We start from the raw sequence: 27,463 nt of genomic DNA, 5'->3' as shown, positions 1-27,463 counted from the left end.
GCAGAGCCAGCGTATGAACATGGGTGAATTCGCTCTAGAGTCTGGGTTCTCAGCTATATCCATTACCACCTCTTTCTTACTATTTCTACCCCTCTTTTTTTTTTAATTAAACAAGTTCACTTCTTTCTCCAGAATCCTTTTATTTTCAAGTAGAGGATATGTAGATAATTTTAAAATAGTCTGAAAATAGATTATTCTTGAACAACACCAAGTATAGTTATTCTTTGCAGAATATCTTTAAGTACTTCATTATCACAGACTTAAATGTCCACTGTGTACCCAGCTTGGCAGTAAGCTAATCTCAGCTGTGCAACATGAGGCTAAAAATATATGTCAGGGCTCTGCATGGCTGACCATGACTAATATGCCCATCCTTTTTTTTCCCACCCAACATCTGGTAACCCAGCCACTTGCTAGTCATACAGAGTACTTTATAAAGCAAATAATTATAACAGTTGATATTTGACAAGATCTTTGAGAGAATAATAATAAGCAACAGTTATACAATAAAGAAAAGAAAAATCTTCTCTTGGTTTTATACTTACTTGGGAAGGTAACATTTTCAGATATTTACATTCTTAATTGGTTTGGAAGTGCACAACTTTTCTCAGATTTTTATGGGATAAGCATGTCTATAGTACCCAACTATGTGTATGTAGAACTGAACATAAAAAGTAATCCATATTGGACATTTTGGAATCTGTTCCTATTTTTTCCCAGAATAGATTGTCACCTAATTGGTGACAGGTATTATTCCAGAGGAGAATATGCACTCTAAGAAAGAAATATATGTGCTCTCAAGAAGCATCACTGCCCAGGGTCATAATTAGTCTTTGAACTCGTTAGAAAGGAAATACCTGGATTCTGAAGAAGGTGTCTACTTCAAAGATTTATGTAATTGTAATAACATTTCTTTAAATACACATACATCTATTTTATTATTGTTAAAATTGGAATTCTCAGAGCTTACCTGATAATGACAGGCAAGAAAGTAGAACAATTTAATAGTATTTGTGATAATTAAAGAACTCACCTTTTACTGTGTCCAAATAGTATCAGATTTGGCAACCTGAATTAGAATATGAGGCAAATTCTAAAATGTAAGCATGTTCCAGTTTCTCGTGAAAAGTAGCCTAAACTTTTGATATTGGGACAAATTATTATCTTCAAATCAATTTGCTGCTGCTGCTGCTGCTAAGTCGCTTCAGTTGTATCCAACTCTGTGCGACTCCAGAGACGGCAGCCCACCAGGCTCCCCCATCCGTGGGATTCTCCAAGCAAGAACAGTGGAGTGGGTTGCCATTTCCTTCTCCAATGCATGAAAGTGAAAAGTGAAAGTGAAGTTGCTCAGTTGTGGCCGACTCCTAGCGACCCCATGGACTGCAGCCTACCTGGCTCCTCTGTCCATGGGATTTTCCAGGCGAGAGTCCTGGAGTGGGGTGCCATTGCCTTGCAAACGTTCTCAAATGCTTATATTCAGATTGAAGTGACAAGGTTAATGCTCCTTATAGAAAATGACATATACATAGAAATCCCTAAAAAAAAAGAGAGACAGATGTGGAGATTTTAGGAGGACATATTGTTAGATAACTCTCACTAAAAATTTTACAAAGATCACAAAGAAAGGTTCTGGAAATGGATGGACTGTGCCATGAAGTGGTGAGACCCTTCTCACAGGGGCTGTCTCACGCTGAGGCTAAATAATCCCTTATCATAGAAGTGATACAGGCTGCTCAGGCATCTGAACGGCAAAGATTTATGAGAGCTTATGTTTGTATCTTCAGTGGCCATGAGGTCCTGTTTCTGGAGCTTCAGGGTTGCCTGTGTTATGGGATTGGCTTCCCTGATAGCTCAGTTGGAAAAGAACCCAGTTAGATTCCTGCGTCAGGAAGATCCGCTGGAGAAGGGATAGGCTACCCACTCCAGTATTCTTGGGCTTCCCTTGTGGCTCAGCTGGTAAGAATCCGCCTTCAATGGGCGAGACCTGGGTTTGATCCCTGGGTTGGGAGGATCCCCTGGAGAAGGGAAAGGTGACCCACTCCAGTATTCTGGCCTGGAGAATTCCATGGACTATATAGTCGCAAAAAACTGTACATGACTGAGCCACTTTCACTTCAGTACCTGTATAGTAGTTATGAAATATACTGCAAATCAGAAATATAATACATCATTTATATGTAGAGATGAGATATAAACATATAAGATGAAATATATAAGATAAATGTATATATTCCTTGTGTAAACATATTTACATATAGTTTATATAAGACTATTGTAAATATCTTCCCCTAGTTAGGTGTCTAGGGCCATAGCAACCTTAACTCACAAGGTATGAAGAACACAGTGTTAACCTGGGGAAATGCTACACAATAATGACACATCCTAAGAAATCAAATTTATTAGAAAATTGATTAGCTCAACATACGTTTCCATTAGCTATTTTAAGGATGAAAATTAATATGATAAATTAAAGTTCAGCTGCTTCCAATTTGATGTAATCTTAATTCTAAAGTGGTGCTTAGTAGCAGCTGTAAATGAAATGACTATTTTAATGCAGCAAGTAGAAAATTACATAGCCTTTTAAAGAAAGAGTGCTCTTTAAAATTGTGCTTGATGACTCACTCCTTCTATGATAACCCACAAAACGGTCAGCTGCATTGGTTATGTTTATAATGTCACAAATACCACAGTTAAAAACACAGAATCAGCCCGGTATCCAGCAGGAAGGAGACAGGCATATGCTAGTTCTTTTTACTTATAGCAGATCTCATAAAAGTTGTTCCTTGGCTTAAGAGACTTGGCCACCCATTAAACTCCTCCCCCCACCAAGTTATAGAATGTAATGGAACTGAGATGATGTGCTTTCTCAGCCTGAATGGAGGTTCTTAATGGGTTTCTGTTTAACATAATTAATTGGTGAAAATTTTAAAGATATGTTCATCAAAATTAGATTTCCTGATGGATTAAATCAGTGAACAGACTCTAGCAAGATGAATTATCCCTGGAATAACATGAGGTGCTATATGGGAGGCTTAATAATCAGATATAGGAACAGAGCTAAGCAGGAGTGAACAAGACTTAGGGGAATTCATTTACAGAAACCTCAACATAGTAATCAAAAGGAAATTGGCATGATCTAAATGGCACCCCACTCCAGTACTCTTGCCTGGAAGATCCCATGGATGGAGGAGCCTGGTGGGCTACAGTCCATGGGGTGGGTAAGGGTCAGACAGGACTGAGCGACTTCACTTGCACTTTTCACTTTCATGTTGGAGAAGGAAATGGCAACCTACTCCAGTGTTCTTGCCTGGAGAATCCCAGGGATGGAGGAGCCTGGTGGGCTGCCATCTGTGGGGTCGCACAGAATCAGACACGACTGAAGCGACTTAGCAGCAGCAGCAGCATGGATGTATTAACAGCATATAGCACATTAGAGATGATAACCTAGATTAAATTGAAGAATTCTAATTAGGACCAGTCAGGCCATATCTGGTATATTGTGGACACCTTAACAAAGAGGTGGAAGAGTTGGAATTTGTACTTTTGAGAGTGTGTAGAGTATACAGTGGAGAAGGCAATGGCACCTCACTCCAGTACTCTTGCCTGGAAAATCCCATGGACGGAGGAGCTGGGTAGGCTGCAGTCCATGGGGTCGCTAAGAGTCAGACACGACTAAGTGACTTCCCTTTCACTTTTCACTTTCATGCTTTGGAGAAGGAAATGGCAACCCACTCCAGTGTTCTTGCCTGGAGAATCCCAGGGATGGGGGAGCCTGGTGGGCTGCCGTTTCTGCACAGAGTCGAACACGACTGAAGTGACTTAGCAGCAGCAGCAGAGTATACAGGGGTTTGGTGCCTTAATCTGCACAGATAGTCTGGGAGTGGAAATCACTGAGAGCTGGGTTCCCACATTTAGAGTTCTGTCCTGTGAATTAGAATCCTCCTGTATGGCCAAATGGTTGCATTGCTGGGGAGGTAGATTTGAGTTTCATTAAAGGAGGAACTTTGTGTCAGAACCTTCAAACTTTAGAAACTGTGATGCCCAGGTTGAGTTCTCTTTCACTGGAAGTTTAAAAAACAAAACAAAACCTGGGTGGGGAAGTCAGAAAAGAGATTTGAACTTGGATAGTTGTACTAAGCACTAAGCACACACATTTTGTATCAAGTAATTCCAATTCCATTTAACATCTTATCATTAAACTTTTAACATATATTTAAATTTATAAGTAATTCATTAATTTATTGTTTTATTCTCATTCATTTATTCACTTATTTATTAATTTATTCACTCACTGAGCAAATGTTTATTGCAGTTTATGTCAAGCACTATTCTGGGTTATAAGGATTTAGTGAATTAGTTGCATTCTAGTAAGAGAAGACAGAAAATAAGTAATTTTATAAAAAAGGAAAGCTTGTAATTTAAACTTATAAAGGAAATAAACAGAATAATATAGGAATGGACTACCTGGAAGGGGATAATTTGCTGTCTTAGGGATCTTCTTTAATTTTTAACTCTGTTTTTGAGTTTGGTTATTTCTACTTCTGAAGTATTTCTGATTAGTCTCACATCTTCTCTCCAACCAGGTGTTGGACAGATTTAACGTGGTAGTGATGGGTGGCATTGTGAAGGTGCTTATTTTGCTAACAGAGAACAAGGCTTGACATATATGAGACTTGCATTATATTTTCTCCTAAAGGTTAGGGCTTTTAATAAGGTTTATTTAATATTATAGTTGTGCTTCCATAAAATTATAACAGTCAATTAAAAAATGACCAATTCACTTTTAAATATCCAATTGTTTCCCCAGTTTTGTCATTTACTTTCCCAGGATTTAAACCTTGAACATATATTAACTTAAAACCTCTTGGTTGTGGAAAGATTTCCCAAAACTGTAGATGAGATTTAAGCTAGAGGAACAGAAGTAGGGATTTTAGCGTGTGGACAAAAACTTTTGAAATAAGTGACACAGAGTTGGAATTAGTCTAAACAGAAGCACAAAGATTAAAGTATTGTGTATATTATTTCGTTATAAAGGCTTAGGCAGATTTGACCAAATACTACGTAAAATCCTAGCAAAACACTGAAATTTAACAGGTAGGAAATTTCATACACCTCCAAATGAAACTAACAGTTATTTGTTTGTTTCTTTAGATTGCCTACAGGCAGAAGCATGATGCTGCCAAAGGAGTCTCGGATTATGCCCACATGAAGGAGCCGCCTGAGATCCAACATGCCATGGAGGTCACTAAGCACCAGAGTAATGTAAGCAGGCTATTCCTCATGATTTTCTGGAAAACTGTAGTTAACTCGCGTCAGGGCTACTGGATAAGTTGTTGAAGTTTAAATGTTACAACACTCCTGTTCAAAAAGGACTTTAAATCTTTTTTTTATCTTTATCTCTCCATGTCCATTCAGAAGCACATCTGAATTATTCTCTCAATGGTTATTAGAACCTTGTAGAATGCCTTTAAAATGTGTTCTTGCAGACCTGGAAATCGGGTTTCCAACAGCCTTTCCTATAGCTCCCTTGTCATGATGGCAGTGCTCCTGTGGTTTCCAGTCTAGAACTGCAGAAGAACTGGGATGCCAGGGAGACTAAACCCCACTACGATTTCTTTTGGAATGTGTGTGGGGGCAGACGGTCACAAGACCCAAGAGGAGCAGGAAGACAATAGATGCCTGATGGCCAGCTTAGAAGCAGAAGCCCAGAGAGAGGAAACAAGCCTGTAGCAAGCACATTTCTTCTTTGGCTATAAGGTAGCTAGTACATCAACACTTTCATGGGTTTAATTAGCTATCACTACTGTCTTGGGGGCCTAGGAGAATATTTTTTCCTGAAATTACAGTGGAAGCTTATTTGTCTCCTTAATCCACTCCAGTACTAAGTAAATCCTGGAAAATCCTATGGACAGAGGAGCCTGGTAGGCTACAGTCCATGGGGTCGCAGAGAGTCAGACACGACTGAGTGACTTCACTTTTCACTTTCACTTATCATGAATTCTTTGCTTTCTAGAAGGAATGTAGGAACTGTTTGTCAGGTTCTCTATGGGTTAAAATCAGTTAAGAAAGTGTTTGCCTTTATTGGGTCAGGAAGCTCCCTGTTCTTTGCAAAGAACCTGAAGCATCTTTGTCATCTCACACAGGCTCTGCCCCATCACTTAGTTCTTTTACTGAATTGTGCCTCCAGAGCCCCTGCTGTGCAGCATCTCTTTGTAGGATAGCAACAGTCATCTGATATTAAATTGCAGGTCAATGCTTAAGTAAGAACTGAGTGAGGTTTTACATTTTAATTCAAATGTATAAACATATGCCAGTACCAAAAGTGCTTTTCTAAGATGGTTTAAGATTGATAAGAGATGAAGAAGCTACATGTCTGTAATTACCAGCAAGGCCATTTTATCAGGAGGCTTTATAAGAACTTCTGCTTACACAATGACTATCACAGCCGTAATAACAACCACTTAGTGAGCACTGCCGTGCATGAGGAACTGTGCCAAGTCTTTGATCATTTCCAGTTCTCACAGAATCCATGTACGGATTCCCATTTTGTAGATGAAGAAAATGAGACTGAAGAATCAAACTCCCCAGTCCAGTCTTTCTGTTACAATCTGCTGAGTCCCTCTTAAAGGTCACTCTCTCGTTATCGTGTCAAGATTTTAAATGAAATTTTTAAAATATAGGTCAAAATAGGTTATCATTAGATTTCAGATCAATGGATCCAGTGCTCTTGTGGGAGAGAAAAGCTGAGACCCTGAGCCTCCACTGTTTTGAGCTGAAGAAACTTTGAATTTCTGTAAATGGTGTGGGTTAGAGGGTGGTCATGGTGGTCTGGGGAGGTGGCTGCCATTTTATAGACCCTCAGGAGACACTATCTAACTCTATAATTCAATGAAATTCAAATACAGAAGTTCCTTATCATGGAGCTGAGGTTATTATTTTAACTCTGCCTTTTCTTTTAAAAGGTCTTTGATTGAGGGATTGAGGGAATAGAGTAGAAAGCCCCTTTCTCCTCCATTCAATACTGTGTACTTATGGGAGAAGGATGTGTTTACTTACACTCCTCTGCCTGCTCGGCTCAACCTTTACATGCAAAGTTTGTACATATAATAGGATTTAGAAAGTGTTTAAGACTGTTTACTCAGATTTAAAGTGAGAATGATATTTGTATTCTACCTGTGAAGTAGTTGATATTCCCCTAGAGTCAAATCACTTAGAATAATACATTTGTTGTCCCTGTGATATGAAATTTAACTGTGGGTCTTGAAAAACACAGGAAAGCAAGAATGTCTCTTGGTTCAGTAGGTGAGGTCACAGCATCTCCATGAAATACAAAACTATGTCTCCCATAAGACTTCAGTAAAATGAAATTCATTTGTAGAGAGTTTAACTAACAGAATTACCTTTTCATAATGTGAAATGTCTCTTTGCACTATATTAATGACTTACTAATTTAAAACAAAATGTGTTGTCACATGTGTATCTGATTTCCCTAGAAACAATACATGTCAGCATCTTGGCTTTTCATGTTTCCACCAAAATCAAGTCAACTTTCTGATGTCTGTTAGAGAACCAAGAAACTGGGACAATTACAGTTCAAAGCTTTTAATTTCTACCTCCTTTCTGGTCAGATTTTTTATTAGAACCTTGATCAATGGGCCAGATGGAATCATTTTTTTTTCAGAAGCTGACTGTCCTTTATGCCTTTGGAGATGTGAATAAGCAGGCTGGGAAGAGATTCTTTGTGACTAGCCGACCAAATTTCCACCTCGGAATAACTGAGAGTTCCAAGGTGAAGAGTATTCTGGGGGCAGTGGTCTTTTCTTTCTCCCCCAAGTTCAATGATCATGAAACAGGAAAAAATAATTCCTCATAATATCCTCCACTGTCACATAGGTCAGAAAAGGAGTTGGGAGTTGGGCCAGGGATAAAAGGCTTCTTTTGCCACATGTTGCCTGGATAACCTTGGACAAGTTACACGTATCTCCAAATCTGTTTTTTTTTTTTTTTCTATGTAAAATTGGGGTAATGAAGTCTACCTCAGAGAGCTCTTGCAAGTGATAAATTAGATATGATATGTAAAGGGCTCTGTTGAAGAGCCAGTTCAGAAAATACTAGTTCTGTTTGGTCCTCCTTCAGTTTTAAAGAGTGATTTAAGAGTTTAGGGTGATATCATTGTTAATTCAAAACAATGAAACAAGGTTAGATTTCTAAGAAGGCCAAATCAATATGAAATTTATGTTAAGAAGCATTTAGGTCAGAAGGGCATAATCACAAGGTTCCTGAACCCATCTAACCACCTATCTTATTGATACTGTTATCAAAAAATGATTAAAAACAGCTCATCTGACTTATTTTTTTTTATTTTTTGTATCTTCAAGGATGTACCCCTGCCAAATGTTTCTAATGTAATTAAAGAAACTGGAGATATTCTATCCTGTTACTTTCCCCTAAAGATGGGTTTGAAATGAAAACCTCAGTAACATTATTAGTTTTCATCAATCTTATCAGAGGCATGAAAAGCAGTACTTCTAAAGTTAAGTTAAACAAATTTTAGCTGCCATTTTAAGTTTAATAAATAATGTGATTTGTGTAGATATGTGATGAAATTAGAGTGGTAAGCTTTCCCAAAATACCATATTGGTAGTCAATTCAATGTGTATAAGAAAGAGGTATTCATCAGGGGAAACCAAAGACATAATGCTCTTTTCAGGAATGATATATGTACTTTCTTAACATTAATAAAAACTTATCAGTAGACAAAATTTCTATTCCATCAGAAAGTGAAAAATCTTAAGGATAAATAAATCACTAAAAAAATATTGGAAAAATATTTATTATCCTGTAATTCCCTGATGTGACTTACAGAAACAATGCTTTTAGAATTTAGTATTAAAATAGGTATATTAGGTTTTGTTCATTTCTAAGTACAAAAAAGATCTTCATGACCCAGATAATCACGATGGTGTGATCACTCACCTAGAGCCAGACATCCTAGAATGTAAAGTCAAGTGGGCCTTAGGAAGCATCACTATGAACAAACTAGTGGAGGTGATGGAATTCCAGTTGAGCTATTTCAAATCCTGAAAGATGATGCTGTGAAAGTGCTGCACTCAATATGCCAGCAAATTTAGAAAACTCAGCAGTGGCCACAGGACTGGAAAAGGTCAGTTTTCATTCCAATCCCAAAGAAAGGCAATGCCAAAGAATGCTCAAACTACCACACAATTGCACTCATCTCACATGCTAGTAAAGTAATGCTCAAAATTCTCCAAGCCAGGCTTCAGCAATATATGAACCACGAACTTCCTGATATTCTAGCTGGTTTTAGAAAAGGCAGAGGAACCAGAGATCAAATTGCCAACATCCGCTGGATCATCGAAAAAGCAAGAGAGTTCCAGAAAAAAACATCTATTTCTGCTTTATTGAGTATGCCAAAGCCTTTGACTGTGTGGATCACAAGAAACTGTGGAAAATTCTGAAAGAGATGGGAATACCAGAACACCTGACCTGCCTCCTGAGAAATCTGTATGCAGGTCAGGAAACAACAGTTAGAACTGGACATGGAACAACAGACTGGTTCCAAATAGGAAAAGGAGCACGTCAAGGCTGTATATTGTCACCCTGCTTATTTAACTTCTATGCAGAGTACATCATGAGAAATGCTGACTGGAAGAAACACAAGCTGGAATCAAGATTGCCGGGAGAAATATCAATCACCTCAGATATGCAGATGACACCATCCTTATGGCAGAAAGTGAAGAGGAGCTAAAGAGCCTCTTGATGAAAGTGAAAGAGGAGAGTCAAAAAGTTGGCTTAACGCTCAACATTCAGAAGACAAAGATCATGGCATCTGGTCCCTTCACTTCATGGGAAATAGATGGGGAAACAGTGGAAACAGGGTCAGATTTTATTTGGGGGGGCTCCAAAATCACTGCAGATGGTGATTGCAGTCATGAAATTAAAAGACACTTACTCCTTGGAAGGAAAGTTATGACCAACCTAGACAGCATATTCAAAAGCAGAGACATTACTATGCCAACAAAGGTCCATCTGGTCAAGGCTGTGGTTTTTCCAGTAGTCACTTATGGATGTGAGAGTTGGACTGTGAAGAAAGCTGAGCGCTGAAGAATCGATGCTTTTGAACTGTGGTGTTAGAGAAGACTCTTGAGAGTCCCTTGGACTGAAGGAGATCCAACCAGTCCATCCTAAAGGAGATCAGTCCTGGGTGTTCATTGGAGGGACTGATGTTGAAGCTGAAACTCCAATACTTTGGCCACCTGATGGGGAGAGCTGACTCATTTGAAAAGACCCTGATGCTGGGAAAGATAGAGGGCAGGAGGAGAAGGCAATGACAGAGGATGAGATGGCTGGATGACATCACCAACTCGATGGACATGGGTTTGGGCAGACTCTGGGAGTTGATGATGGACAGGGAGGCCTGGTGTGCTACGGTTCATGGTGTTGCAAAGAGTCAGACACGACTGAGTGACTGAACTGAACTGAAGGCAGAATAGTTAATAATATCTATTCTGCTTTCTTCATAAGATTGTGGTGATGATAAAGTTAATCACAAATATGGAAACTTTTATCAACTCTAAAATGCTTTTATCAACAATGATAATACTGCCGATAATGATAAAGCTCCATCATTTAGAAAATTGAAAAAAATGTGTTTTCTGATGAACATCTGATCCTCTGTGTACCTATATTTAGAGATTTATATTTTCTTTTAAAAATAATGCTTAAGACTTAATTATTTAATAGCTTTTTACATGCGACATACCTAAACAGAAATACGCCTTATTGAGATGGAATTTCCAGTCCATGTGCCTACTTAATGACACTTGGAGTGCTTCTCTAATGTGAAAGTTTACTACAAAAGAATTTCTTGAGGATGACTAAACTGGTGTTTTGAGATTATAACTAAATACAGATCATACTATTCACTTCTGTCCTACAAACTATCCTATCCAGCAGTTTCTTCTCACCAAGAATTGTTTTAACTTTCACCAGAGTAGTAAAAGGAATGAATAAGTTTGGGGTCAGTTGAACTTGATTTCTTTTACTCTATCTGCTCACATTGCCCTTGGCTCCACAGGTGTCTGTCTGTGGTTTCCATGCTGCCTGCCATCCCTCAGCTCTCAGTCTTCACATCTCTAAGTAATTGCATTTCACTAAGGACCATCATGGCTTTTTTCTAGTTTGTTAACTCACCTATTGAAGAATCTCAGATCACTGTTGTCAAAACATGAAAAGCTCGCTGCAGAGTCACTGGGAGTCCTTTGCTCAGTGCTCAGTCTGGCTGTACATGGATAATAAAGGCATCCATTTCACTTCATTTTCAATATCTAATTGAAAGTTTCTCTTATTGGCCAAGTCCAACCAAGAATGATACAAAAAGAAGATTTTTCTGGATAACTAGTTCCAGCTTTGGGCGGGAGTGTTGATGGAGCTGAGTTGAGTACAGGCTGGCACAACAATGGTGGGGTGAAGATTTACTAAATTCATGTATTTAAAGTGTACAGAACTACAGTACCTGGCACATACCCTGCGTGAATGTAAGGAACATGCAAAAGACCTGGCCTTACGAAATAGAAGTAGAAAGACTATTAGGGGGGAATAAACTGAGATTAAAGGACAGTAAAATGAGATGTAAATGCAAGCTGAGAGGGAAAGTGAACATGGTAATATAAGAAAGAAATTCCAGGACAGATTTCGATAGAATTAAAAATTTTTAAAATTTAACTATAATTGATTGATCAATATTATATTAGCTTCAGGTGATAGAATTAAAATCTCTATTGGAGGCAATAAAGAATAGATTTGACATTGCAGGAAAACATATGAAATGGAGGCTACATTTAGAGTTTGTAGATTCAGTAACAGAAATCCATCTCACATTAGCTCAAGTGAAAAATGAGAATTTATTGGTTTGCATAAAGCTACCTTCAGGCATAACTGGCTCCTAGCCTCCACAGTGTCACGAGGACCCCCTTCTTTCTCTATCTTTTGGTTCTTCTTCCTTCCCATGACTTCATTTGCAGATCAAATCTGTCTAGCTGGTCTCAAGGCTGATAATTCCAAAACTAAATCATCTTCACTGTGGCCGATCCCAGAAGAAAGGACAGCAGTTGTTTGTCCCCCAGCCTCAGATCCATCAGTGACTCTGACCTTGCTTGTTTATGTGTCTGCCCTCTGTTTAATCATAGTTTCCAAAGGGTTGGGGTATCTGGTTGGATAGCCTGTCACGTGGCCACTCCTGTCACCAGAAAGGAAGGCTGCTTCTGATAGCCTCACCAGATAACATGGAGGGAGGAAGGGAGGGACAGTTTCCAAATACAAAGTACCTGGAAGATTTTTGGGTTTCCCAGTGGTAATGAATTCGCCTGCAATGCAGGAGATGAGGGTTCGATTCCTTGGGCCGGAAGGTCCTCTGGAGAAGGAACTGGTAACCCACTCCAGCATTCTTGCCTGGGGAAATTCCATGGACTGAGGAGACCAGTGGGCTACGGCCCATGCGGTCGCAAAGAGTTGGAGATGACTTAGTGATCAAAACAACAACAAAAGGTGGATTGAAAAAAAAAAAAGAACACATGTCCACTACAAAGGAACAAAGGAGTAATTTAGGAAAATGATACAGATTCATAGAAATGGGCAAAGAAGTGAATTCACTGGGGGAAAAAAAAGGCAAGAGAAAGAGATCAAGCATGTAAAGTAATAATTCTAGGTGCTCCTGAGGAAGAAACCATAGTTGGTCTTTTTGAAAACATTACATACTGCCAAAATATACAGCAGTTTATCTTGAGTACAAACTAAATGTATAAATGTGATATTAATGTCATAATTGTTGTGTTTTAACCTATATAGGACCTATAGAAGATAAGGATGAAACTTCACTGAAAGTTATAATAAGAGATTTAAAGAAATGGAGAAATATACATTTTCCTCCTGGGAACAGACTAAAATATTATTGAGATATAATTTTCCCTAAAATCATTTGGTTGGTTTAGTGCAGTGTTCATTAAAAGTCCATTTGTTTCCTTTGTGGAACTTATTAGAATTAGTCTAATGTTCATTAGTGAGAATAACTAGCTTAAATTAAGAAAAAAATTTGAAATAGAGTAATAAAGGCAACTTGGGTTTAATGAATATAAATCCTTATGAGTCATTCATTTAAGAAATGTGTGAGTGAGGCAGTGAATGTGAAGTCCTTAATATGTACCTGGTACATAATAAACAGGGCTTCCCTGTGGCTCAGTGAGTAAAGAATCTGCCTGCAATGCGGGAGACCTGGGTTCGATCCCCAGGTTGGGAAGATCCCTTGGAGAAGGGAAAGGCTATCCACTCCAGTATTCTGGCCTGGAGAATTCTATGGACTGTGTAGACCATGGGGTCACAAAGAGTCAGACATGACTGAGTGACTTTCACTCACTCACATCATAAACTGCCTAAAATGACTTCTTATTTCTCCTCCTTTTCCCATCTTCTTCCTTCTTCCCTCTTTGCCCCTCCCCTTTCATCGCTCCTCCCTCTGCCATGTTTTTCATTCTCTTTTGTCCTCTGAGGACATGATAGGGAACAAAACATTAAGTAAAACGAGGTAAAATAAATCACAGGCCCTCAGGCCTGCACCTGTCCTGGGTTGATGACTTTTAGGAACCCCTATCTTTCTTCTTATTCAAAGCCGTTTTATATAGAACACCATTTTGCCATGAGAAGACTGCTGGAGAAGAGGAGCGCATCCATTGTTCCAATTCATGAGCATTTAAGGTTTGATTATTCAGAAAACACTGCATTTAGGGTTTAGATTATTCAGAATATATATATATATATATATATATATACACACACACACATGTATATATATACATATATATTATATATAAAATATATGTATATACATATATATTTTATATAAAACTGAATATATATATATTCTGATACACACACACACACACATTCTTCTGCATAACATTTTTATTCTTTCCTGGTTCAGATGGGCTGAAGAAGGGAGAAAATGCATAGTGCAGACATTTGAGAAATGTCAGATGAGTTTCCCTCAGCCCTAAGTCACAGGTGAGGTAGAGGAAGGCGAGTAGTCTGCTCAGGGCACATTGTCTCTGCACCACCCCTGTTCAGACATCCTTGCAGGGAGCACAGAGCAGGAGCCTGTGGCTCTTTGCGCCTCAGCATCAGCCCCTGTTCCCCAAGCCTTGGTATCCTGGGAGATCTGTAGTGACCAGGCCCCTGGGCTTTTCTCCTGTGTGGCTCCACGGTGTCCGCTTGTTTGAATGTGCAGCTCATGTCAATCTTAATATTTGTTTTGAGTCACATATGCCGGCCTCTAATTTGCAATTTACATGGATGGTGGGGCCCCATTCATTGTCCCAGTCCTGCCGCCTCTGTGCTGTTCACTTCACTCCACGCAGTCATTAGGCTGAACAGCATATAATTAGGAAACCCATGTAAAGCATAGATTTCTGAGAGGTTGCAGCTCTTTTCAAAAAGTAAGGGTTTCCATTTTTACACTCATTCTTTTGTAAACAAAAAGACATTCCCCCCTATGGCTTTCATCTGAATGTAGTAACTTAGAAACAGTCTTGTAGGTGGGTAGTAATTTTAGTTTGTTTTCACCTGAGAGTCCGTTTTTGTTTACACAGCTTGTGTTTAACTCTGGGCAGCCTGAGGTTGATTGGCCATCATTTGTAAATGAGTGTGTTGCTTTTTGAAACCAATCAAAATTGGCTTATTTTAAATCCCTGAAGATTTTAAATTTACCCAACCAAATAACTCAGTTTTCAGCTTATATCTTTTGCTACCTGTGTACACAAAACTGACTTAAAATTGCTTGCTAAGCCTATGAAAATAGAAGCAGTGAAGAAAACAGCTGTTCTTGCCAAAATTATGCTAATTATATTTAAGCTCTGTTCACTTGTCAGACAGGTTCATGATTATAAACATAGTTTAGTCAATGGTGAAGCCAATGCAAGATCTTAAATAGAAGTGTATAGACATGCTTCATTGAAATAATATAATGCATTAGGGAGCCTATGGAAGTATTAACACATTATCATTCCTTATACTTGATATTATTTTTTAAAGAAGTAAAAAAGTACATTTTTTTTTAACACTGTAGGGTTATAACAAGATACATTACTATTATCTAGAACACTGATTTTTAGTGGTCAACTGGGGAATTCATTAAAATGCAGATTTTTGGGCCCCATTTAGCAAAATTATATTACAGAGAATTGAGGATGGACCTCAGGAATCTAAATTTTTAATAAGTACTCTAAATGATGCTATTGCAGAAAGTTTGCAGGCAACATTAGAAGTACTTGTTTTGAAGAATTTCCTAGAGGTCCAGTGGTTAAGACTCCATGCTTCCACTGTAGGAGGGTTCAATCCCTGGTCAGGGAGCTAAGATCCAGCAAACTGTGTGATGCAGCCAAAATTTTTTTTTTTTTTTAAAGGATTATGTTTTGGGAAATTTGTGGGAATTCCTTAGGACTCCAAGCTTTCACTTCAAAGGAGCGGGTTCAATCCCTGGTCTGGAGACTAAGATCCCAAGATCCCACAAGCTGCACAGTACAGCCAAAAGAAAAGAGAAAAGAAAAAGAAACACCTATTTTGTATAAATGCAATTAATTGTGCATTCTTTATAAATGTTCAGTTGTACATTTCTGTGTTCTATCTTTTCTGTCTTGAAAAAGTGAAGACAGGTTTTGAAAATGACCATTACTACATGCTTTGCATTATAAATGTAATAAAATCTAATGTAATGGACAAGTTGACCAGCCCACCCACTGGTGAATTTGCCAAATAGAGCTTCATCTTTTCAGTTCATGACTGGTCTCAGGAAATAGAGAAGCAGGTAGACAGTGAGATGTTGCCCATTAGGGGTTATATGAGTTGGCTTCTGGTCTCTCCTCCCATTTGTCAGTCAAGTTATTCTGAATGACAACTGTCACCTGAAGCGTATTTGGCAAAATTTATATATATATTTCTCTTTAAATCTCTGTTCTCTATACTTTGGTTTGATTGTATCTAATGTGCATTCAGAGGACAGCTATTTCTTTTCTTTTTTTTTTTTTGACGGCTATTTCTTAATGTGAATCCTTTTGTTATTGGAGGATCAAGTCATTGCAATGATATTTACTGGAATAAAATTATTAGCACCCATCACTAGGCCTCCCAGATAGGGGCATTTGAAAAGTCCAATCAGGAAAGGAAGAGAAAGGTGTGGTTGGGAGTGTTCAAGGTAGAGATCCAGAGTTTCACACACCCTCACCCCAGGAAATGACTTTCTATATTTGTGTACTGGAGCTTATCCTGTAATCATTGGGACTCAAGACTGTGTGATTGACAAGTTAATGACCTTGACTGAGGATACTCTGTATGTGAATATGCCTATATACATTTATCCATAATGACATGCTTTTAAGGGTAGTGTGTGTAAAATCCTACAAGCTTGGTTTTGTGCCATGGTATTGGAATTATATTTTTTATGTTGTATGAATTCAGTTCATATGCAGTAATGTCAATGAGTCATTGGTATAGTAAAAAGAGAATATAGTTATCCAAATAAATGTTGCACATAATAAAAATTTTTTTAAAGTTATGATCAGTGACTTTCTTAGATGATTATGGTGAGGATAAATTACATTAGGGACATTAAAACTAGCAGCTGTATGACATTACTCATTTCCTTTTTCTTTTTTTCAATCAAAACTGTCTCTTCCATCAGATTTTTTATAGAAAAGATGTACAGGACACCCACATGTATAACGCAGAGCTTGACAGACCAGACATCAAGATGGCGACACAGATCTCCAAGATCATAAGCGATGTAATCTCTCTTTCTTATTTTGAGCAGAATTGATTTCCTATTTTGGTGGAAGACAAAGCATGGCTTTGGTAGTTGGGTGATTAATTTAATTAGTGAAATTTATCAATCTGGATTAATGACGTCTCAATTTTTTATCGGAATTATCTCTTTGTGTAAATTATTTAGATATGTGCATAAATTGATCAAACTTGACTATGGCTTGTGTTGTAATACTTAAAAAAAAATACTGCTCAGGCCTAAGATAACATTCACATGTTTCAGCCTGAGAGTCAAGTTTGTCATTCATCTGATTCCATAATTACCTCTCATCTTGTCCCAGAGAACTTCACTTTGGCCCGTTTTCCATCTTGTTGCTGTTAATTGTGCGGTTCTTGTTAGTCCGCATTTACCCATGCACATTTCTTGTGCACCATGGCTCTTTTTCTCTTCCCTAAGACATCCGTCTTGGCAAATACCATTTTACTTAAACGTATCTTACATTCTGGTTAAAAAATGATGACTTAACTTGAACCAAATGATTAAGTAGCATAGGCTGTACTCATCTTAAAAAAGCAATAATTATTTACTAAATTCAGCTGCATGTTAACCAGATGGGTTTAGATCAGTTACTAAGACTAAACATAAAAGACATATGTATGCAGAATGCGGGGTCTTAATTATCTAGAAATTCCTCCTGGATATAATAAACACAATGATGATGGTGACTAGATTCACAGACTCAAACTTAGTGATTATTTTACTACAAAAAACCATTGTTTTTATAAAATCAGTTTCTCCTTAGCAGTCAGCGTTTTAGGATTTGGTGAGTTGTCAGGAATATTGTTTTATGGGCTGACGGTCTATTAATTTTATTTTGGCTATTGTCAGTGTAATTTTTCACTGGAAAATAAAAATATCTGACATTTTCTTATTCATTTTAGGCTGAATACAAGAAAGGGCAAGGAGTAATGAATAAAGAGCCTGCTGTAATTGGAAGACCAGATTTTGAACATGCTGTGGAAGCTTCTAAACTTTCTAGTCAAGTAAGAACCTAGCGATATTTCACAATGATTTTATTCAGAGATTTTGTTTCTAGCAGCACTGAAAAATATTTTACTTTAGATAATGTCTTCAATGGCAAGAATATACAAAGATAATGTTCCTGTAACCATATCAGATAGGATTACAATAATTGTAAATTTCACTAAGGGATAAAATACGTCGTTTTGAGCATGAAACTAAGTGTTCTTTTCTTCTGGCTCAAATTCTAGCTTTTTCCAATGAGTTCAGCCATTTTGTCACATTTCCTAGAATTTCTGAAACTTAGCAATAGTCATATCAATTAGATTAGCTTAGATGAATAATTAAATTTCTATCTATATGTTCATAAACAGAATTTTTAACTTAGTAAGAAAAATGACAATTTTCTCAATGTTTAAGTCTTTAATCACACATTTGAAACTAAGTAATGACAATAAAGAAAACACTGAAATCATTAAAAGGATCTGAAGAAGTGTACAGACATTTGGCTGAACATGTCAATAGATAAAAATTACAACTTTCCCCAAATTAATACTTAAATATCATGCAATTTCAATTAGAATCCAGTAATTTTTTTGAAGTATGGATAAATGATCTTAGAGTTTGAATGGCAAGGAAATGCCTGAAAATAGCCTTCAAAAGTATTAAAGACCAGTGAAGGGGAACTTACATTGTGAGTTACTGTAACATAGTATAAAACCACTGAAATTAAATCAATATGGAATTGATATATAAGAGATAAAATAATCAGTAGGTTAGACTAGGGAATCCTGAAATAGACTCTAACGTGTATAAGAATTTAATATATGATAAAAGTTTTGACTTAAGTCAGTGGGAAAAAGTTATATTAGTTAATAAATGGTGCTGACATAACTGGCCATCCTTCAGGGTAAAAATAAAATTGGACCTGAATCTTAAACCATCTACAAAATAAATTCCAGATGGATTAAAGATATGAATGTAAACAAAAAAATAATTTTAAAATCTTAAAAGAAAATCCAGGAGACTGTATATACCACATAGGGATATATGTGGTCTATACAGAGGGATAACCTGAGTTATTCTTAAAATTGGAGATCCAGAAGCTCCAAAAGAATAATTAGACAGGCTTGACTATATGAAAATTAACACTTCTTTTAATGGAAAAAGGTAACATTTGTAAAGTCAACAATGACAGCAAACAGTAATTTTTATGCATGTATATAGTGTTTTCAACTTTGAAAATGTCCTTTCTTCAAGTTGCAAATGTCTTAATTGGGTTACATTTCAAAACGGAGAAACGTAAATGAGGAGAACTATAAAATCTAACTGAAGAACATAAAATAGTATCTGGACAATTGAGAAGACCTGCTGTGTTCTTAGCTCTGGAGGGCCTGAGAAGGGCTGTGATTCCGAGCTTTTCTCAGTCCAGACACCGCTTGCTGAAGTGGGTGTTGACACATACCTGGTAGGTAGGTCTTCCAGTATCGCTTTAGATTTTCTGACAGGATTTCAGCCTTTTCTGAGGGCACCAAGGTCTATTGGTGGTATAGAAAAGCTGTGTAGCTTGGCTGGGTAATTAATAAAAGGGCCGTGGAGCTGGACCCCTGAGCTCCTGGTTTTGCTGCTGGCTCATCAAGTGACTTTGGACAGGTGGCTTAATTTCTCCATCTGCAGTTTCCTGACCTGTAAAATGACATGGAGCAGTACTGCTTCTTAGGGTTGTGGTGAGGATTAAATGAACTACTGTGAGCAACTTAAAATACTGCCTGATCCATAGAAACACTGCATCATTTCCCGGGAATAATTTTACCATAGTTATTCAGAAGAATTTCCCACTCTGCTTTTTTTTTTTTTTTAAATGAATTCATGCACAAAATGAAGTGTAGTAAGACTGGCCCTTAGATCTCAGTCTTAAATTTTTTCTTCACAGTCTTATTTGAGAGTCCTTAGAAAAAGTTTTAGGGGCATCCCAGGTGGCTCAGTTCAGTTCAGTCGCTCAGTCGTGTCTGACTCTTTGTGACCCCATGAATTGCAGCACACCAGGCCTCCCTGTCCATCACGAACACCTGGAGTTCACTCAAACTCACATCCATCAAGTCGGTGATGCCATCCAGCCAGCTCATCCTCTGTCGTCACCTTTTCCTCCTGCCCCCAATCCCTCCCAACATCAGAGTCTTTTGCAATGAGTCAACTCTTCGCAGGAGGTGGCCAAAGTACTGGAGTTTCAGCTTTAGCATCATTCCTTCCAAAGAACACCCAGGACTGATCTCCTTTAGGATGGACGGGTTGGATCTCCTTGCAGTCCAAGGGACTCTCAGGAGTCTTCTCCAACACCACAGTTCAAAAGCATCAATTCTTCAGAGCTCAGCTTTCTTCACAGTCCAACTCTCACATCCATACATGACCACTGGAAAAACCATAGCCTTGACTAGACGGACCTTAGTCAGCAAAGTAATGTCTCTGCTTTTGAATATGCTGTCTAGGTTGGTCATAACTTTTCTTCCAAGGAGTGAGCATCTTTTAATTTCATGGCTGCAGTCACCATCTGCAGTGATTTCAGAGCCCCCCAAAATAAAGTCTGACACTGTTTCCACTGTTTCCCCATCTATTTCCCATGAAGTGATGGGACCAGTGATGGGATCTTCATTTTCTGAATGTTGAGCTTTAAGCCAACTTTTTCACTCTCCTCTTTCACTTTCATCAAGAGGCTTTTTAGTTCCTCTTCACTTTCTGCCAAAAGGGTGGTGTCATCTGCATATCTGATGTTACTGATACTTCTCCCGGCAATCTTGATTCCAGCTTGTGCTTCTTCCAGCCCAGCGTTTCTCATGATGTACTCTGCATACAAGTTAAATAAACAGGGTGACAATATACAGCCTTGACATACTCCTTTTCCTATTTGGAACCAGTCTGTTGTTCCATGTCCAGTTCTAACCTTTGCTTCCTGACCTGCATATAGGTTTCTCAGGAGGCAGGTCAGGTGGTCTGGTATTCCCATCTCTTTCAGAATTTTCCACAGTTTCTTGTGATCCACACAGCCAAAGGCTTTGGCATTGTCAATAAAGCAGAAGTAGATGTTTTTCTGGAACTCTCTTGCTTTTTCGATGATCCAGTGGATGTTGGCAATTGAATCTCTGGTTCCTCTGCCTTTTCTAAAACCAGCTTGAACATCTGGAAGTTCACAGTTCATGTAGTGCTGAAACCTGGCTTGGAGAATTTTGAGCATTGCTTTACTAGCATGTGAGATGAGTGCAATTGTGTGGTAGTTTGAGCATTCTTTGGCATTGTCTCTCTTAGGAATTGGAATGAAAACTGACCTTTTCCAGTCCTGTGGCCACTGCTGAGTTTTCTAAATTTGCTGGCATATTGAGTGCAGCACTTTCATAGCATCATCTTTCAGGATTTGAAATAGCTCAACTGGAATTCCATCACCTCCACTAGCTTTGTTCATAGTGATGCTTTCTAAGGCCCACTTAACTTCACATTCCAGGATGTCTGGCTCTAGGTGAGTGATCATACCATCATGATTATCTGGGTCGTGAAGATCTTTTTTGTACAGTTGTTCTGTGTATTCTTGCCACCTCTTCCTAATATCTTCTGCTTCTGTTAGGTCCATACCATTTCTGTCCTTTATAGAGCCCACCTTTGCATGAAATGTTCCCTTGGTATCTCTAATTTTCTTGAAGAAATCTCTAGTCTTTTCCATTCTGTTCTTTTCCTCTATTTCTTTGCATTGATCGCTGAGGAAGCGATCCTTGCTATTCCTTGGAACTCTGCATTCAGATGCTTTCCTTTTCTCCTTTGTTTTTCACCTCTCTTTTCACAGCTATTTGTAAGACCTCCCCAGACAGCCATTTTTCTTTTTGCATTTTTTTTCCATGGGGATGGTCTTGATCCCTGTCTCCTGTACAGTGTCACGAACCTCCGTCCATAGTTCATCAGGCACTCCATCTGTCAGATCTAGTCCCTTAAATCTATTTCTCACTTCCACTGTATAATCATAAGGGATTTGATTTAGGTCATACTTGAATGGTCTAGTGGTTTTTTCTACTTTCTTCAATTTAAGTCTGAATTTGGCAATAAGGAGCTCATGATCTGAGCCACAGTCAGCTCCTGGTCTTGTTTTTGTTGACTGTATAGAGCTTCTCCATCTTTGACTGCAAAGAATATAATCAATCTGATTTTATTGTTGACCATCTGGTGATGTCCATGTGTAGAGTCTTCTCTTGTGTTGTTGAAAGAGGGTGTTTGCTATGACCAGTGCATTTTCTTGACAAAACTCTATTAGTCTTTGCCCTGCTTCATTCTGTATTCCAAGGCCAAATTTGCCTGTTACTCCAGGTGTTTCTTGACTTCCTACTTTTGCATTCCAGTCCCTTATAATGAAAAGGACATCTTTTTTGGGTGTTAGTTCTACAAGGTCTTGTAGGTCTTCATAGAACCATTCAACTTCAGCTTCTTCAGCGTTACTGGTTGGGGAATAGACTTGGATAACCGTGATATTGAATGGTTTGCCTTGGAGACCAACAGAGATCATTCTGTCATTTTTGAGATTGCATCCAAGTAGTGCATTTTGGACTCTTTTGTTGACCATGATGGCTACTCCATTTCTTCTGAGGGATTCCTGGCCACAGTAGTAGATATAATGGTCATCTGAGTTAAATTCACCCATTCCAGTCCATTTTAGTTCGCTGATGCCTAGAATGTAGCCGTTCACTCTTGCCATCTCCTGTTTGACCACTTCCAATTTGCCTTGATTCATGGACCTGAATGCGATATTGCTCTTTATAGCATCGGACCTTGCTTCTATCACCAGTCACATCCACAACTGGTTATTGTTTTTGCTTTGGCTCCATCCCTTCATTCTCTCTGGAGTTATTTCTCCACTGATCTCCAGTAACATATTGGGCACCTACTGACCTGGGGAGTGCCTCTTTCAGTATCCTATCATTTTGCCTTTTCATACTGTTCATAGGGTTCTCAAGGCAAGAATACGGAAGTGGTTTGCCATTCCCTTCTCCGGTGGACCAAATTCTGTCAGACCTCTCCACCATGACCCATCCATCTTGGGTGGCCTCACACGGCATGGCTTAGTTTCATTGAGTTACACAAGGCTGTGGTCCCAGTGTGATCAGATTGACTAGTTTTCTGTGATTATGGTTTCAGTGTGTCTGCCCTCTGATGCCCTCTTGCAACATCTACTGTCTTACTTGGGTTTCTCTTACCTTGGATGTGGGGTATGTCTTCACAGCTGCTCCAGCAAAGTGCAGCTGCTGGTCCTTACCTTGGATGAGGGGTATCTCCTCACTGCCACCCCTCCTGACCTTCGACGTGGAGTAGATCCTCTAGCCCCTCCTGCGCCCGCGCAGCCACCGCTCCTTGGACATGGAGTAGCTCCTCCCGGCCATCGTCCCTGGCCTAAGGCGATGGGTAGCTCCTCCTGGGCGCCGCCCCTGACCTCGGACGGAGGGTAGCTCAGGTGGCTTAGTGGTAAAGAATTTGCCTGCCAATGCAGGAGATTTGGGTTTGATCCCTGGGTTGGGACAGTCCCCTGGAGAAGGAAATGGCAACCCACTCCGGTATTCTTGCCTGGGAAATTCCATGGACAGAGGAGCCTGGTGGGCTAAGGTCCGTGTGGTCACACAGTCAGACACAACTGAACTGACTGAGCATGCTTGCACTTTTTTTTATAGGCAGACTTAAAAAAAAAATCTCAAATTATTTAACAGCTGAATGATCAGATATTTAAGCAGATTTTAATTTGCAAGTTACATTGTATCTGTCATCTTCGTTTTTTAGTGAACTTTTTGCTGATCTCATGGTGTATAAACTCATCAGAAAAGGGAGAAACTGGGCAGATGAATATTCAGAACTTCTGAAATGAACTCAGTATGATCTTTTGTATTTTCAGGTGTGTTGACGAAAAGCAGTGGCAGAAAGTGTAGCTTCTTATTTTCATTGACAACTTTGAAGATCATGTATTCTCTTGCTCCTAAACTAATGACAGATAATGAATACAGGCGCACACAAAGGCAAGCAAATATGCAGAAGGGAAATACTTTAGGAATGTAGTAAGCTGGGAAGCTAGGGGCAGAATGCAGGATGCCAGCGGGAAAGGGCGAGACAGGATTGTAAGAGAGTAGGCGATGATGGACAGTGCCTATGGTGTGGAGAGATAAGACACCCTGATGACAAGACACAAGGAGAAAGCGAGAGGGCACAATTCTCCCATTTATCTGGAAACTGAGCTCTGTGGGACTGAATCCAGAAAAGGGAATGAATGGAAACAAAACTCATTGCTATGTTAACTTGTTCAATAGCTTTGCTTCCGTAGTTGTAAACTTTCCCTTTTTAAAGTCTAGGGGGAACATAAAATAATGGCCAAGTAATGAAAAGAAAATCAGTAAACAATAAAAGTGAAATCTCATCTGCCAAGATAAAGAGATATATTTACAAGTATCTTAAGTATTAGGGCAGTAGTTATTGAAGTTATCATCTTAAAAAAAATTCTTCTGAGTGGTTGTTTTGTTAACATATTCATTTATCATCTTAATTTATGAATTGAAATGTGTTTTTGTGATGAATGAAATACCTTTAGTTTTATAATATCAGAGAAAATTTTATATTTATAATAATCACTATTTGTTCTAAAATTGCATGTGATGTATTTAAAAGAGTGGATTTTAAACCTAAACATTACTTCTTAGATTGCTGTTAAAGCTGAATAATAAGTATTGTCCTTCAATTGTAAAGGGTATTAATTGGCTTGAAGGATCTCCCATTCTGGGCAAGCACACACCCTTCCAACCTCCTTCCCCCAAACTTTTGGTTTAAATGTCACATCCTTAACTTGCTGATTTAAATTATATTGCTCTTCTCCTCTTTATTCTGCTTTTCTTTATAGTTCTTAACACAGTGTGTATTAGTCATATTTGTGTGTATTAAATATCTGCTTCACTACCACTCAACAGGCTCTGTGGGGACAGAGTTTAATGGCATTAATGGCACAGATTAGGCTTTCAAGAAATATGTAGAGACTGATTAAACACATTTCTCTAGATCATTCACATTTGATACAAAGTCAGTAAAATATTATTTTGTCATGAAAATTAGGGCAGGGTATATTTTGTGTAAAATTCAAAGTTGGACACACTGATTTTATGATGATTATTTTTTTCTATGTAAAAATCTGTTTTTACTCTCCTTCTCAGCAGCCTTTAGTTCAGTTTCATCCAAAATTGGAGGCAGTTGCTCCCATGGATGTGTGGCGCTGTGTTGTTGTTTACTTTTCATTTTCACTGGTAATTAAGTGATCCAGGTTCCCATTTCTTTCCTATCGTTTGCTTCTGTGGCTCTGATGAAATGCTTTCATTCAGGGGCTGCTCTCTTTCTGCTCTTCTGGCCCTTTGTGAATCTGAGCCATAGGTGATGCCATGAAGCCCAGTACGCCTTGGTGCTGAAAGCTTTGAACTACTGAGTTGGGAAATCAGACTTTAGCCATTTAAACACAGCCCTGCCTGGATGCAGTTATGTGGGCTGCCGTCTGTGGGGTCGCACAGAGTCGGACACGACTGAAGTGACTTAGCAGCAGCAGGTTAAATTCAGTCATTGCGGTTGAACAATTCTAGTGTTTTCTCCTAGTTTGAACCTCTGAAAGTTCTGCTAAGTCTGTAAAACTTCCTTACTAAAGTTTTAAGTTTCATCCCATTTGCCTACCCTGCAGTTTTCAAAAAGTTGGTAGATCAGGACCATTGGACATGATATTTATAATATGAGTAAAATCAGTCATAGGTGGAACTTTTTGTTTGTTTCCAAAGTGATTGATTTATGTGTAAGGGGTAACATTGTGCCTAAAACCATAGTTCTAGGCAAGAGTACTGGAGTGGGTTGCCATTTCCTTCTCCAGAGGATCTTCCTGACCCAGGGATTGAACCCGGGTCTCCCGCACTGTAGGCAGACGCTTTACTGTCTGAGCCACCAGGGAAGTCATAGCAAAGGCACCCAACACCTATTTCCTCTTGTCTCAAGTGGTCTTGAAACCAGAAGGAAAAATACCATGTTCCATGGTTGAGTCACCCGTTATAATGAAAGGAAAGCATCCTGATCTCTTAGGAGATGCAAGTGTACGTGAACAGGTGGACACTTAGATATGTGAACCGTGGATTGATAGTAAGATAGAATGTTCTGTGTATGTGTAGTGAGTGAGTGGACCAGTCAGAAGGTGAGTGGATAGGACCTGTTTGAACTATTTGGCTATTTTCTTAGTTCATTTATATGCAAACCTTATAGCATGATAAAAAACAATTGAGTGTCCGTGTCTGGTAAATGTATTTTTTATGGAATTCAGTTATTTTACTTTTTGGTTAATTAATGAGGGAAACTCTTGCATTCTTGTTCTTTAGTTACCTTTTGAATCAGATAACGCAGAGTTCTAAAGTTTAGGATAAGATACGTTTCACAATACTTTGCTGATTATTAAACTCATTAGAAGTACATGGAGGACATGGTACACTTTAAATAAATAATCTTTAAATAACCTGAAAGGTTATTTCCATTTTAAAATTCAAATTTTAAGGTCTGTAGCCCCAGGCATAACTTTAAGAATAAAGTTTTCATAAAAATCTATTACAAGGCTATTAAAAAATTTGGAGACACTATGGAAGTTACCTGGTCCTGATTTTCAATGAAATAATCTTTTCTCAGTGTAATCCATCCATTTATTCATTCAAGCAAAACAGTTACTGAACAGATATTACGTCCTTGGGGTTAGATTTTCAAAGGTGAACAGGAAAGATATAGCCCATGCCTTCACTGAACTTAAAGTCTAAGGGGAAGACCAACAGCCAGAGACACTTTTACAAATAATTGCAGCAATGCATGATGAGGGACCACATAATGTGGAGTGATTCAAAAATGTATCAGCTGTAAGTATTCTAGATTGGAAGATCAGAGAGGGCTTTCAGAAAGAAGTTACATTTGGGCAACTGCAAGATGTGTAGAAATTATTCAGGTGAACATTGGGAGGAGGTAGGGAGCCGTAATTGAGCAGGAAAGAAGAAGATAGTTCTACTGGCGGACAGAGAAGCTGATAGAAAATTTCTGTTATAATCCGCAGAAATCTTGTTGGCTACAGCTTCTACCTGTCAACACTAACTTTACCTTTGGTTGCAGAACAAATGCTGTTTTTCTATTTTTGCAAATATTTGAAGACAGTTTCCCACCGATTCCCAAATCTCTTCCAGTATAGCCCTCTTAAGGGTAGTAAGTGATGCAGAGGGTGCACTAGATAGGTAATTCCTAAATGAATTAGTTAATGAGGAAAAGTGTGGCAGGAACTACCACACTTTTAAAATACATATTTATATGTATTTAGTATAATGTAGATGCAATATATTATTTTTATATCTATTGTTTTTCATTTCCTTTTACCTTTTTTTCTCTTCCCAATAGATTGTTGTTCAAGTCAGTTTAGCAATGACTATGGGGATTGTGTGTTGGGGGAACAGATTTGGGAAATTAGAGTATTATAGTTCCAACACCTACCTGCGGGTGTGAGTGTGAAAAGATGGTTGATTGCTTATCATTTTCATCATTAATCTATACATTTCTTTA

The 27,463-nt window shown here is 38.5% G+C and overlaps 1 protein-coding gene across 3 annotated transcripts in view; it reads left to right on the top strand.

Annotated features, from left to right (window-relative positions):
• The window catches only part of NEBL (nebulette), a 385,069-nt gene that overhangs the window by 282,856 nt on the left and 74,750 nt on the right, over window positions 1-27,463 (top strand). The window contains exons 5-7 of one of the 3 annotated variants that reach the window (XM_068987356.1): window positions 5,152-5,262; window positions 16,748-16,849; window positions 17,770-17,871. The exons of the other annotated variants lie outside the window; for them this stretch is intronic. Coding sequence (XP_068843457.1) covers window positions 5,152-5,262; window positions 16,748-16,849; window positions 17,770-17,871 — 315 coding nt within the window. The remainder of the gene's footprint in view (window positions 1-5,151; window positions 5,263-16,747; window positions 16,850-17,769; window positions 17,872-27,463) is intronic. 3 annotated transcript variants of the gene reach the window in all.

Source organism: Capricornis sumatraensis, chromosome 15 (assembly GCF_032405125.1).
Source record: "Capricornis sumatraensis isolate serow.1 chromosome 15, serow.2, whole genome shotgun sequence".
NCBI lineage: Eukaryota > Metazoa > Chordata > Mammalia > Artiodactyla > Bovidae > Capricornis > Capricornis sumatraensis.
The sequence above is the reverse complement of the archived record's forward strand: the minus strand, read 5'-3'. Positions and strand labels throughout refer to the sequence as shown.